This window comes from Schistocerca serialis, chromosome 2 (assembly GCF_023864345.2).
Source record: "Schistocerca serialis cubense isolate TAMUIC-IGC-003099 chromosome 2, iqSchSeri2.2, whole genome shotgun sequence".
NCBI lineage: Eukaryota > Metazoa > Arthropoda > Insecta > Orthoptera > Acrididae > Schistocerca > Schistocerca serialis.
The window spans coordinates 707,375,596-707,391,221 of NC_064639.1; the positions used below are offsets into that span (position 1 = coordinate 707,375,596).

The 15,626-nt window shown below is 41.7% G+C and overlaps 1 protein-coding gene across 1 annotated transcript in view; it reads right to left on the reverse strand.

The window, feature by feature from the left end:
• Positions 1-15,626, reverse strand: part of LOC126457869 (protein Gawky) — a 288,179-nt gene that overhangs the window by 25,115 nt on the left and 247,438 nt on the right. Inside the window, exons 21-22 of the mRNA XM_050094525.1 lie at positions 7,287-7,495; positions 708-1,047 (exon numbers count right to left, since the gene is read on the reverse strand). Of these exons, the coding sequence (XP_049950482.1) occupies positions 708-1,047; positions 7,287-7,495 (549 nt within the window). The remainder of the gene's footprint in view (positions 1-707; positions 1,048-7,286; positions 7,496-15,626) is intronic.

Consider the following 15,626-nt stretch of genomic DNA (forward strand, 5'->3'; position numbering starts at 1 on the left):
AGTACCCCATATGTAAGAACATTTATAACAATTTGGAACAGATTTCATGGGAAAGTGAACAGCAATCTGGCGGATGTAATAATTTTACGTGGAGGATCAAAATGTGTAGAAGAGTTATTGCTTTCAATTGCACAACTTCAGCAGTGCATGAAATTGTTTCGTGCTGATTTCTCCATCTCTTACCACTGTTTTCATATAATTTTCTAAAAAATCAAAACTGAATCAATCAAAAAGAGCTTACCCTTTTTACAAAATTTAGTCAACTGGTGCCGAATGCAAAGTGTAACAATCACTATGCGACAATGGTTATTACATTGCTTAATGTATATTTGAAACGAGTGAAATTACAAACAGTTCATCCTTAAATGAATTACACACACACACACACACACACACACACACACACACACAGTTTCTCCATCACTAGTATACACGTTATTTTGCAATCAAGCCACATATCATATCCCCCCCCCTCTCTCTCTCTCTCTCTCTCTCTCTCTCTCTCTCTCTCTCTCTCTCTCTGTATGTGTGTGTGTACTGCAGCATGGCTCCACATTGCTTTCTTATATTACTTTTTAATTCCTTTAACAAGTAACTGTAGACCCTCTGAAACACTCTATGCAATCCAAATAATTTAATTAAAATATTTATCAAATAGTATCAATTTCTGAATACCCATACTGTGTCAAAACAGGCACTTTTTATACCTGTGGTGTGAGATTCCTGAGCAGCAACCATGTGGAGCCCCATGCAGGAGTCTGAATGCCCCAAGAAGAGCGTCCTGTGCCACCAGTGCCAGCAGCATTTGTGGCAACAGAACCACTGAGGCCTCCCCAGCCATTGCTCTTTCCTACAGCAACGCCTGCACCAGTACCTGCCAGGCCAGGTGGTGGTCCTCGTGCTTTGCTGGCTGCTGCCATTCCGCCAGAAGGGGCTCCCCACAACTCACCAGTAACGACGCCCCCAGAGGGAGGTGGTTCACCCCAACCACCCTTGCTGCCACTTCCAGCACCTGCTCCACCACCACCTCCCAATTTTCCCATGGAACTGTAACAAGATGTCAGTAATGAAGTGAAAGTGGTTATGAAATAAAACAATGATTGTGATTAGTAAATTAAATTTTAGGGTTTATAATTTGAAGCTGTGTTCTAGTTGAAGATTTGCTTTTACTAGGTTACTAGTTCGCACACTATTCAACTTTTTTCATTTTCTAGGCATTGGTAGAGTGCTTTGACAGTCAGGCTTTTGTGGAACGTGACTCCATTTTTCTATTTAAATGACATGGGTTATGTTTATCATCCCAACAAATAAGAAGACACCACAACTAGTCACACACAATGTGTCTGCATAGCTGCATTTTGTTATCAAGTGAAAATTAAATATATACATAATCTTGTATGTAATACGGTATAACCTTGTAAACACAAATCTGAAGAAAAATGAAGAGTTCATTTTAAAAAAAAATTGTGTTAAGTGAAAAAAACAGATTTTAATATGCATATATGAACAGTAGCGCAGATATGCGTAATACACTACAGTCTCAGTCACTTTATATTGCTGTAGACTTATAACAGTATAAGTGACTCTAAAAGTACTAGTACTAACAAACTACACTAATTTCTTGGAAGAAATTCAAGAATGGTTCAATCATATTCATGGGAATGAAAATAACTCATCTACGTCTACATGGTTACTCTGCAATTCACACTTAAGTGCCTGGCAGAGGGTTTATCGAACCATTTTCATACTATTACTCTACCATTCCAATCTCGAATGGTGCGTGGGAAACAAGAACACCTAAATCTTTCCATTCGAGCTGTGATTTCTGTTATTTTATTATGATGATCATTTCTCCCTACGTAGGTGGGTGTCAACAAAATATTTTCACATTCGGAAGAGAAAGTTGGTAATTGAAATTTCATAAATAGATCTCGCCACAAAGAAAACCGCCTTTGTATCAGTGACTGTCACCCCAGCTCGAGTAATATATCAGTGACACTCTCACCCCCATTGCGTGATAACACGAAACAAGCTGCCCTTCTTTGCACCCTCTCGATGTCCCCCGTCAATCCCACCTGGCAAGGATCCCACACCACACAGCAATACTCCAGAAGAGGATGGACAAGCGTAATGTAGGCTGTCTCTTTGGTGGGTTTGTCGAACCGTCTAAGTGTTCTGCCAACACAGCGCAATCTTTGTTTCACCTTCCCCACAATATATCTTGTAATTTCACAACCAATTGTAACTATAACATCTGTAAGTCCAGTAGTGATGTCAGATGTTGAAGCTAATCATCCTAAACTGGCCAAGGCTGTAAGCATCTCCTGACTGGTAGGTGGAATGGTATCTGTATTCTCCTCCTCATCATTTTCTTTTGATGTCCATTCTTGCACCTTGGTCACAGATTTCGGCACATAAGATTCCATTGTCTGCACTAATGAATTCCTCAAAACTAATCCCTTAGTTTGCAACATCTCACAAAGCTATCCATTCACTACTTGAAATGGCACCGTCCAACTTGTAAGTGCTGTCATGTGTTCATGCTCTGTTAAAGCACTTCTGCACATCTTGCAGCGACTTGGGGTTCCAGGCTGCTGTGATGGCTTTTATTGCATCAAGCAGATTCCAATTTGTGGTTGAAGTACTATTTTCAGCAGCATGGATGGCAGCTTTTACATTTTGCTTGTGATAAGTGCTCTTCTTGGGAGAAATAATGTCTTGATTCAAGAGCTGAAGGCGGCTTGTCACAGTTGGTGGGAAAAAACTGAACCTTTATGTTGGTTAGGTTCAGATCCCATACGGTATGGGCAGTACATCTGTCCATGTAAGAAGATGATGTCTGTTTTGAGCAACCATGAAACTGTTGAAATGGAGAAGCCACTTGCGAAATGATGTGCCGTCGATCTGAGCTTTCTTAAGGTGAGAGCAGATGCAAAGTCAAGTGATCATATACATGTTTTTATAACAACACAGTTTCTTCGACTTAGCGAAAACCCAGAGACAAAACTTTTTAAAGCCATCCACATTACATTACAAGTTATTTTCTGTTTGCTCCACCGGGACATTTATCACGTTTTATCCCCTGGCTGAAATCTGGAAAAAGTTTGTAGAAGAGTTCAGTTTCGTCCATGCTGAACACATACTTTTCCCTCACTCGGTCGAATTCAAGCAACTAGCTTGTTTGCACTTTCTTCCTCAACTTTATTTGCTTCACTAGAAATTTGAACAGACAAAACCAAATGTCTCTTTTTGGAACTGATATATCCAACCAGCAGAATTGAAGTTTCTGATCCCTATATTTCTGGCAATCTAATTTGCTTTTGACAGAATCATATGGCCACTTAAAGGTATGTTAGATACACACACGACTGAACCATTCTAGTAGTAACATTTTGATGTCTTCATTCTTAGTGCTACAAAGTCGTTTATATTTGTTCCTGGAGCCTGATGAGGCAGCATTAATGATTTTTCCTCGATTCTTAATTATTGTAGATAAATTTGATTTGGGAATTCCAAACTGCTCTGCAATTGGTTTTCTTCTCTCTCTCTCTCTCTCTCTCTCTCTCTCTCTCTCTTCTTTTGACAACAGTCCACTTCATATAGAATCTTATGTTTTACCTGTGCATTTAGAGCCGTCTGTTTCCTCTTTGACATGTTTTTTGTGCTGTCTAACAATTTGGCTACGACTAAAAGGACACCTGGCATCAAACACATTTCTAAATGCATTAATGAATTTATTTAAATGTACCCCACAAGCCGATTCTTGAGGTTATAATCACAGCTGCTGACCTACAATACTTTAGAAACAAGTCAACTGTGGGAAGTTAGCTTTGTAATTACATTTCTTGAATTCATTTCGGAAAAAAATTAATAATTAAAAATACTGAACATCAGAAGTTTGCATTACAACGAAATTTAAATACGCTAGAGGCTGAAAAAAAGTTCATAATTTGCTTTAACCGAAATTTGTGTTGACCAATAAAATTCCCATAAGAACTAATGTATTCCTGCCAGGACCAATATTTCTTTCATGTTAACAGGAAGTTCGTCTTGAACGAGTTTGCGCTAATTAGGTTTATACTGTAAACAAATGCAATGACTGGGAACTGATTTCTGTATTTTTCTTTGTTAACATACAGCTTTGTTAACAGAAAGTATGGGAATGTTTTGAAACAGTGAACACACTAACAAGGGAACCACCTCATCGCACCCCCCTTAGATTTAGTTATAAGTTGGCACAGCGGATAGGCCTCGTAAAACTGAACACAAATCAATCAAGAAAACAGGAAGAAGTTGTGTGGAAGTATGAAAAAAAATAAGCGAAATATACAAACTGAGTAGTCCATCCGCAAGGTAGGCAACATCAAGGATAGTGTGAGCTCAGGAGCATCGTGGTCCCGTGGTTAGCATGCGCAGCTGCGTAACGAGAGGTCCTTGGCTCAAGTCTTCCCTTGAGTGAAAAGTTTAATTTTTTATTTCAGTTTATGTGACAAACCCTTATGTTTTCATCACTTTTTTGGGAGTGATTACCACATCCACATGAAAACCTAAATCGGACAAGGTAGAAGAATCTTTTTACCCATTCGCCAAGTGTAAAAGTTAGGTGGGTCGACAACATATTCCTGTCATGTGACGCACATGCCGTAACCAGTGTCGTATAGAAAATATCAGACGTGCTTTCCTGTGGAGGAATCGGTTGACCTATGACCTTGCGATCAAATGCTTTCGGTTCCCGTTGGAGAGGCACGTCCTTTCGTCTGCTAATCGCTCAGTTTTGCAGTGCGGTCACAAAACACAGACACTAAACTTATTACAGTGAACAGAGACGTTAGTGAACGAATGGACAGATCATAACTTTGCGAAAATAAAAAATTAAACTTTTCACTCGAGGGAAGACTTGAACCAAGGACGTCTCGTTCCGCAGCTGCGCACGCTAACCACGGGACCACGGCGCTCCTGAGCTCGCACTATCCTTGATGTTGCCTATCTTGCGCATGGACTACTAAGTTTGTATATTTTTTTTTTTTTTCTTTTTTTTTCATAGTTCCACACAAATTCTTCCCGTTTTCTCGAATGATCTGTGTTCAGTTTTTCAAGGCCTATCCACTGTGCCAACTTATAACTAAATCTGAGGGGGGTGCGATGGGGAGGTTCCCTTGTAAGTACTACTGCCAAACTGTACGACGAAAGATCTATTTTTATAATGAGAAGAAAAGTCTATGCACAGACATATTTTGGATGGCGTTAGTAATGGAAGAAAGGAGAGCTGAAATATTGGAACTATTTACACTATGAACATCACTGAGCACCCCAACAACTCGAAGATGTGGGTGAGAGAGGGTCACATTGTGGTAAGAAAACCACACACCAAAACTTGCAACAGTAGATGTTCGCTGCAGACTGCATGTCCACACTAAGGTTTAATATTCAGAGTAATGTAGGCATAATAATATTCATCTTAACACAAAGAATGTGTTAATGCCTCCATCAGAAGGTGACTTCATGGGCCATTTACGAGTGTCCCGGGATATCACTCATGTACAACAAGCACACTGCACAACGATTTATTGAAACAGTAACTTTCTGTTGTCAAATTTGGGGTAGCAATTACCACAGTGAGAGAACTTCACTTAGAGAAAACGAATCCCAGACAAATATCAATAGGCCAAGAATACACAAATAATATGAAATAATGCGTATACAATGAAATATTATTTAATGTGAGACATCCATAATAAAAGTTTATATTCTTGACACCTAGTGAAGGCAGAGTGGCAAAATGAAACCTCATGGCCAAGGGTCAACTTATTATGCTGAACATAATGTTGAATGTTATGTTACAATAGCTGATTTGTAAGGGGTAGGCTACCAGCCATAAAAAGTTTTAATTTCGTCAAGCAATTAGAGTGAATCATAGATTATGCAGAACACTTATTATAAATAATTATGTTCAATGAGAAATGTAATGGAATCAAAATAAAAATCGACGAGAGAGACTGCAGATAAACCTAACAAGAAATGACTGTAGGAAACATTGATGCTGCATTCACCAAAAGAAAGGAGTCAAACAAACAAGTGAATAAATCTAAGAACTAACGAACTATCAGTATAAGTAAAATACGGGAAACACACACACACATCTAGACAGACTGACACGACTACACGGACACCCAAACTACACTCCTGTGGTCACCATTAAGGATGAAAGGCAACTTTCGCACTAAAGTTTCAAAGCACCGGGTGATCAAAAAGTCAGTATAAATTTGAAAACTGAATAAATCATGGAATAATGTAGATAGAGAGGTACAAATTGACACACATGGTTGGAATGACATGGGGTTTTATTACAACCAAAAAAATACAAAAGTTCAAAAAATGTCAGACAGATGGCGCTTCATCTGATCAGAATAGCAATAATTAGCACAACAAAGTAAGACAAAGCAACGATGATGTTCTTCACAGGAAATGCTCAATACGTCCACCATCATTCCTGAAAAGTAGCTGTAGCCGAGGAATAATGTTGTGAACAGCACTGTTAAGCATGTCCGGAGTTATGCTGAGGCATTGGCGTCAGATGATGTCTTTCAGCATCCCTAGAGATGTCTGTCGATCACGATACACTTGCAACTTCAGGTAACCCCAAAGCCAATAATCGCATGGACTGAGGTCTGGGGACCTGGGAGGCCAACTATGACGAAAGTGGTGGTTGAGCACACGATCACCACCAAACGACGGGCGCAAGAGATCTATCACGCGTCTGACGGACATTTTGTGGACTTTGTATTTCTTTTTGGTTCTAATAAAACCCCATGTCATTCCAAGCATGTGTGTCAATTTTTACCTCTCTATCTACATTATTCCGTGGTTTATTAATTTTTCAAATTTATACTGACTTTTTGATCACCCAGTATATTGACTTGCTAAATATCTGCTCGGTACATTTTCTTGTACTTAAATTTTTATCCATTTATATTATTAATTCACTTCTTCTTCAGTAACAAAGTATCTTCACAAGATTGCAATATGCAAGCTGTTTCTCCAGAGAAGGCAGTAAATAACATTTGAGGAGAAACTCTTCATCCACAACAGATTTTGAATCAAAGAATTCATTAGGACAAGTTACCTGCTACAAAGATTGCTCTAAACATTATTTTCTTACGTGGCTTCTCATAGTACACAATACTATCAGAATCAGAAAACTGCATTTGTAGTACTTCAAAACTATGACTTAAAAAAAAAAAAAAAAAAAAAAAAAAAAAATTTAAGGATCAAAATAAATGCCATACCTCGTTGGTGGAGCAGGATTAAAAGTCCACGTAGATGAGGAAAGGCTAAGAGGTGGCACAGGTGTATCCATTGATGAACTGACAGTAGGAGAGGTTTTGCTGCCTCCAGTGAAAATTTCATCTTTTATTACCGGTAATGATAGTGGAGAGCGCACAACGGACCCTGGTGTGATACTAGGATCATCCTCAATGCTTTTCATTGGAGTACCCTGTTACAAAAGTGAAACACTTATTGTTTACACAAAAAAACACTTTAAAGAGATGCATGCAATCCACCAGACAATACAATATAAACAAAATAAGTCTAAATATATACAGTCAACAGATAAATTCTATACATAAACCTATGCATAAAACGAAGTTGAAAACTCTCATTCCATAAGTGCATTAGAAAACCCATGTTGCAATATGTATGCGTAGTCAATTAACTTCCACCATGACAAATCCAGTTCTAAACCTTTAAGAAATTAACAGTATTATGAAAGGAAAGTTGCTACTCACAATATAGTGGAGATGCTGAGTCAAATATGGGCACCACAGAAAGACTAAGCTTTCAGCCAGTAAGGCCTTCGTCAAAAATAGATGAAGGACACACACACACACACACACACACACACACACACACACACACACACACACACACACACACACTAATTCGCACATACAACTGCAGTTTCTGGCAACTGAAGCCACACTGTGAGCAGCAGCAGCAGCAGAAGTAGTGCATGATGGGAGTGGCGACTGGGTGGGGCTAATGAGGAGGCTGGCGCAGGGGGAGAGATAGTAGGGTAGGGCCGGGGACAGTGAAGTGCTGCTGGGGAGCGCACAGGGACAACGTGGAGAGAGGGCAGGGTACTAAGAGCAGTCGGGAGGTTAGAAAGAGGCAAAGGGTGTAGCAGAAAAAGAAAGAAATAAAAACACTGGGTGCAATGGTGGAATGAGGCCTGTGTAGTGCTGAATGGTAACAGGAAGGGGGCTGGATTATTAAGGCCAATGACTAACAAAAGTTGAGGACAGGAGTTTTACAGGAACGTAGGATATATTGCAGGGTAAGTTCCCACCTGTGCAATTCAGAGAAACTGGTGTTGGTGAGAAGCATCCATATGGCACAGGCTGTGAAGCAGTCACTGAAATGAAGGATGTTGTGTTGGGCAGCATGCTCTGTAACAGGGTGGTCCACTTGTGTCTTGGCCACAGTTTGTCAGTGGCCATTCATGCATGCAGACAGACAGCTTGTTAGTTGTTGTGCCCACGTAGAAAGCAGTACAGTGGGTCAGTGGGTACAGCTTAGCTCGTAGATCACATGACTGGTTTCACAGGTAGCCCAGGCATTGATGGGATAGGTGATGTTTGTGACTGCACTGGAGTAGGTTGTGATGGGAGGATGTATTGGACAGGTCCTGCATCTAGGTCTACTACAGGGATATGAGACAAGAGGTAGAGAGCTGGGAGCAGGGGTTGTGTAGTGATGTTGGCCTCCACCTCAAAGATTGTTACATCAGTACCTCTGTCACATCAAACCTACTAACCACCAGCAATACCTCCAGTTCGACAGCTACCACCCGTTTTATACCAAGAAGTCCCTTCCGTACAGCCTAGCCACCCGTTGTTGCCGCATCTACACTGATGAGCAGCCCCTCTCAAAATATTCTGACCGTCTAACTGAAGCCTTCACAGACCATAATTATCCTCCCAACCTTGTACAAATATGTATCTCCTATGCCTTCACTTTCCAGTCTCCCACCAGTTTTTGTCTCACTGTGCGGCCACAGAGGAACGATCCCCTTGTAACTTATTACCACCCAGGACTAAAGCAACTGAATTACATTCGCTGCCAGGATTTTGACTACCTCTTGCTGTGCCTGAAATGAGAGATGTCGTATCCACTATCATCTCCGGCCCTCCCATATTGGTACTACTCCATCCACTGAACCTACACAATACACTTGTCCATCCCTACACAACCCCTGCTCCAAACCCCCTACCTCCCTGTAATAGACCTAGATGCAAGACCTGTCCCATACATCCTCCCATCACCACGTAAACAGTCCGGTCACAATCACCACCAGTCCCATCAAAGGCAGGGCTACCTGTGAAACCAGTCATCTGAATTACAAGCTAAGCTGCAACCAGTGTACTGCATTCTATGTGGGCATGACAACCAACAAGCTGTCTGCCCGCATGAATGGTCACCGACAAACTGTGGCAAAGAACAAGTGGACTATCCTGTTGCAGAGCATACTGCCCAACATGACATCCTTCATTTGAATGGCAGCTTCACAGCCTGCACTGTATCAATCCTTCCCGCCAACAGCAGCTTTTCTGAATTGCGCAGGTGGGAACTTTCCTTGCAATATATCGTATGTTCCTGTGAAACTCCTATTCTCAACCTTCGTTAGTCACTGCCCTCACCAATCCAGCCCCCTTTCTGTTCTCATTCCAGCACAACAGAGGCCTCATTCCACCATTGCACCCAGTGTTTTTATTTATCTCCTTTTCTGCTACCCCCTCCACCTCCTTCCCTGCCCTCCATCTAACCTCCCAACTGCACATAGACCCTTTATCCATTTCGTCCCTGCACACTCCCCAGCAGCACTTCACTGTCCCCGGCCCTATCCTATTATCCCTTCCCCTCCCTGCCTCAACCTCCTCCTTAGTGCCAGCCAGTCGCCATTCCCATCATGCATCAGTGCTGTTGCTTGGAGTGTGGCTTCAGCTGCCAGAGACTGTAGAGAGACTGTAGTCATATGTGTGCGAGTTGCTCTTACGCACATGTGTGTGTGTGTGTGTGTGTGTGTGTGTGTGTGTGTGTGTGTGTGTGTGTTTTTCTGGCAAAGGCCTTGCTGGCTGAATGCTTATTTGTGACAGTCTTTCTGTTGCGCCCATCTGTGACTCAGCATCTCTGCTATATGGTGAGTAGCAACTTTACTTTCAAAATATTGTTATATTCCATCCTGGATTTTCCATTCTTTAAGGAATTATTAACAATTTATCATAATATTGCGTGCAATTAAGCATAAAATGTCCCACACAGACTGAGAAGTGTTTCCCCAGTCCTTGTGAAACAACATATGTCACACTGAAGATTTTGATCAGTAGGTAAGTTCAGTGATTACGAGGTACAGACGGTAACATTTTCCAGTATCCATTACGGCAGCATGAAGAGATTCTTTTACTGGATACTATACGTTCCTTTCGTATCTGCCTGAACTTACTCTTGCAATTTCAACTACATTTCTTTGACATTGTAACATTTTGATTCCATGCAGTGCATGTATATACTGCTGCCAAATTCCGAGATCAAAAATGTGTCCAGATATTAAATAGAGATATCGACACTTCATTCGTTGATTAATTTTGATTTACCTTTCCTCTATCAATCCACATCCTCCTTTGCAAACAAGAACAGGTTACTTTTGTTTATAAGAACTGTGTTTACTTTCTTGCAAAACAACACAAACTAATAGTGGAAAGCAAACTACGTTTTAGGAGGGAGGCAAAGCAAAGCTATTCACTGGTATCACCTAATGTGATTCATACATCTTTCAACAAAACCACGGACCAAATATGTATCTTTATAGCGTGAGATGATGATAGGCAGATACTGCTATGTCGTTCTATGGACAAAAATAATTCATCAATATTAAATGTTGTAAATATTTGTTCTGTTACACAGGTCATGCTTCTTAGTAACCATTTTGTTCCTTTGACTTTGCAAAAGGCATCACATAGCTGGGAATACATTACTTACAGCTTTCTCTGTGGCCACCTATGAACAGTGCAGACTGAGTGTAGAACACAGTAAAGAAGTAATAACAATAACATTATTATTATTATTGTTGTTATTATAAAGAGACACTGTGCATTGCATCTTAGTGGAAAAAAAGAAAAATGTTATTTCTTAGAAAATTGGGAGGGCTTCTTTTTGGACTCCAAAGATTTTACTTTTTCTGGACCTAAGTTTTCCTCCCCATCATCTGGGTGACAAAATTCTTTCCTGACATCCACAGAACTGATTTTCATAGGCTTCTCTTGATGAACATGAAGGAGTATTTGGGTGAGTCTTGACTCTGTCATAGTTAAAAATCTGAGGCAAGTTTTAAGTCATCACAAGACAGCAAATGACCTCTCAGAGGATGCTAATGATAGATCATAATCAGAATAATAATGCGAATGATTTTCTAAAACCATTCTTTATAAACCTACCACATTCAGCAGTATGTTGTCTCAAATAGTGGATACATTTCATGATTGTACAATTATCTTCATGGATCACAGCATTTCGAGCTGTGCATGAAGGTTGTACAAGTTACAATGTGCCCTGTGTCTCTCTTCCAAATATTGTGCAGATGGAGGATTTGTTTGGAGGAATGTAACAAGTCTCTCTTCAAAACTAGTTAGTCTCTTTAGATCCTCTTCATAGAATCTTTGATCAATTTCATTCAAAAATAGATCAAGAACTTAAAAAACAAATTTCTTAAATCTCTGTTCATGAAATAATTCCTCAGGAAGAGAAGACGTTTCTGTGTGCTTCAATGTTATTGATTTTTTCTTGGGTGAGAGATATCTGGATCTTTCAGATTTAGGTTCTTAAAATAATCTGTGGCTTTCTCTAAAAGCTTATCAAATGCTTCTGAAGTCCTAAGATTTGCAAGAGCTGCTTTTAAAAACATCATCTGTCCAGCTGCATTAAGATCTGGATTATGTACAGATCTGGCCAGATCTTCACATAATCCAAAAACTTCAATAATGACTTAAATATCACCAAGTCTCAGAATTTATGATCCACATCACATAACCATGCAGGAGTGATCATCTTTCATCTCTAATTGAGCTCTATGCATTCAATACTTCAATCACTGTTTTCTGGACATGGTTATAGCTTTCCATGAAGTGTTTCAAATATTGTACACTTGCAGTTCATCGGGTCGGACATACTGGTTCCAGCAGTTTAACTTTCTTGTCAACACCCGATGGTAGCACAGCTACTATGGTACACATTTTTCCTTTTCTGTGAATTCCAGGATTATATTCCAGATGTCTTTCACAGTTACCAGGACAATTCAGAATGGATCTCAGCTTCTTGAAACTTCCTGTATTGTAAGTGTCACACAATGATTACCACTGTTTCTGTTAACAGGTCTTTGGCTGGTCTTAAAAGGACTTCCTTTTACACCCTGCCCTCATCATAACATCGGGAGTATAGAAACTCAGTTCCTAGTGACAGTCATAGAAGGAAATATTTGTTCCCAGTGTTAACTCCATGGAGTCTTTTTGACTGTATAAACCCAGAAATTGTATTTTAACTTTGAGTGTCTCAGGGTCTGGTGTCCAATTTGCTGTATTTCCATGTAATAGAGAATTTTTTATTTGCTGCACAATCTCTCATGTGAGTCATAATTTCCAGTACCCTGTCAGCCCAAAAAGTTTCAGGGCTGGATTAATAAAAAAAAAAAGAGGGGAAAGTTAAGACAGTAGTTTCAACACTCCTGGTGTTCCACATAGACTCCTCCCACTTAAATACACTCCTGGAAATGGAAAAAAGAACACATTGACACCAGTGTGTCAGACCCACCATACTTGCTCCGGACACTGCGAGAGGGCTGTACAAGCAATGATCACACGCACGGCACAGCGGACACACCAGGAACCGCGGTGTTGGCCGTCGAATGGCGCTAGCTGCGCAGCATTTGTGCACCGCCGCCGTCAGTGTCAGCCAGTTTGCCGTGGCATATGGAGCTCCATCGCAGTCTTTAACACTGGTAGCATGCCGCGACAGCGTGGACGTGAACCGTATGTGCAGTTGACGGACTTTGAGCGAGGGCGTATAGTGGGCATGCGGGAGGCCGGGTGGACGTACCGCCGAATTGCTCAACACGTGGGGCGTGAGGTCTCCACAGTACATCGATGTTGTCGCCAGTGGTCGGCGGAAGGTGCACGTGCCCGTCGACCTGGGACCGGACCGCAGCGCCACTTCCCAGCAAATTAGGGACACTGTTGCTCCTGGGGTATCGGCGAGGACCATTCGCAACCGTCTGCATGAAGCTGGGCTACGGTCCCGCACACCGTTAGGCCGTCTTCCGCTCACGCCCCAACATCGTGCAGCCCGCCTCCAGTGGTGTCGCGACAGGCGTGAATGGAGGGACGAATGGAGACGTGTCGTCTTCAGCGATGAGAGTCGCTTCTGCCTTGGTGCCAATGATGGTCGTATGCGTGTTTGGCGCCGTGCAGGTGAGCGCCACAATCAGGACTGCATACGACCGAGGCACACAGGGCCAACACCTGGCATCATGGTGTGGGGAGCGATCTCCTACACTGGCCGTACACCACTGGTGATCGTCGAGGGGACACTGAATAGTGCACGGTACATCCAAACCGTCATCGAACCCATCGTTCTACCATTCCTAGACCGGCAAGGGAACTTGCTGTTCCAACAGGACAATGCACGTCCGCATGTATCCCGTGCCACCCAATGTGCTCTAGAAGGTGTAAGTCAACTACCCTGGCCAGCAAGATCTCCGGATCTGTCCCCCATTGAGCATGTTTGGGACTGGATGAAGCGTCGTCTCACGCGGTCTGCACGTCCAGCACGAACGCTGGTCCAACTGAGGCACCAGGTGGAAATGGCATGGCAAGCCGTTCCACAGGACTACATCCAGCATCTCTACGATCGTCTCCATGGGAGAATAGCAGCCTGCATTGCTGCGAAAGGTGGATATACACTGTACTAGTGCCGACATTGTGCATGCTCTGTTGCCTGTGTCTATGTGCCTGTGGTTCTGTCAGTGTGATCATGTGATGTATCTGACCCCAGGAATGTGTCAATAAAGTTTCCCCTTCTTGGGACAATGAATTCACGGTGTTCTTATTTCAATTTCCAGGAGTGTACAATGCACAGCAGTACACAATATCCACATGTTGTTGTTGTTGTTGTTGTTGTTGTCCTCAGTCCTGAGACTGGTTTGATGCAGCTCTCCATGCTAATCTATCCTGTGCAAGCTCCTTCATCTCCCAGTACCTACTGCAGCCTACATCCTTCTGAATCTGCTTAGTGTATTCATCTCTTTGTCTCCCTCTACGATTTTTACCCTCCAATACTAAACTCGTGATCCCTTGATGCCTCAGAACATGTCCTACCAACCGATCCCTTCTTCTAGTCAAGTTGTGCCACAAACTCCACTTCTCACCAATCCTATTCAGTACCTACTCATTAGTTATGTGATCTACCCATCTAATCTTCAGCATTCTTCTGCAGCACCACATTTCGAAAGCTTCTATTCTCTTCTTGTCCAAACTATTTATCGTCCATGTTTCACTTCCATACATGGCTACACTCCATACAAATACTTTCAGAAATGACTTCCTGACACTAAAATCTATACTCGATGTTAACAAATTTCTCTTCTTCAGAAATGCTTTCCTTGCCATTGCCAGTCTACATTTTATATCCTCTCTACTTCGACCATCATCAGTTATTTTGCTCCCCAAATAGCAAAACTCCTTTACCACTTTAAGTGTGTCATTTCCTAATCTAATTCACTCAGCATCACCCGACTTAATTCGACTACATTCCATTATCCTCGTTTTGCTTTTGTTGATGTTCATCTTGTATCCTCCTTTCAAGACACTGTCCATTCCGTTCAACTGCTCTTCCAAGTCCTTTGCTGTCTCTGACAGAATTACGATGCCATTGGTGAACCTCAAAGTTTTTATTTCTTCTCCATGGATTTTAATACCTACCCCGAATTTTTCTTTTGTTTCCTTTACTGCTTGCTCAATATACAGATTGATCAACATCGGGGAGGGGCTACAACCCTGTCTCACTCCATTCCCAACCACTGCTTCCCTTTCATGTCCCTCGACTCTCATAACTGCCATCTGATCGGTCCGTGTATTTTACCCCTGCCACCTTCAGAATTTGAAAGAGAGTATTCCAGTCAACATTGTCAAAAGCTTTCTCTAAGTCTACAAATACTAGAAATGTAGGTTTGCCTCTTCTTAATCTAGCTTCTAAAGTAAGTCATGGGATCAGTATTGCCTCACGTGTTCCCATATTTCTACGGAATCCAAACTGATCTTCCCTGAGGTTGGCTTCTACCAGTTTTTCCATTGGTCTGTAAAGAATACGCATTAGAATTTTCCAGCCACGACTAATTAAACTGATAGTTCGGTGATTTTCACATCTGTCAACGCCTGCTTTCTTTGGGATTGGAATTATTATATTCTTCTTGAAGTCTGAGGGTATTTCGCCTGCCTCATACATCTTGCTCACCAGATGACATCTTGCTCACCAGATGGTAGAGTTCTGTCAGGACTGGCTCTCCCAAGGCTGTCAGTAGT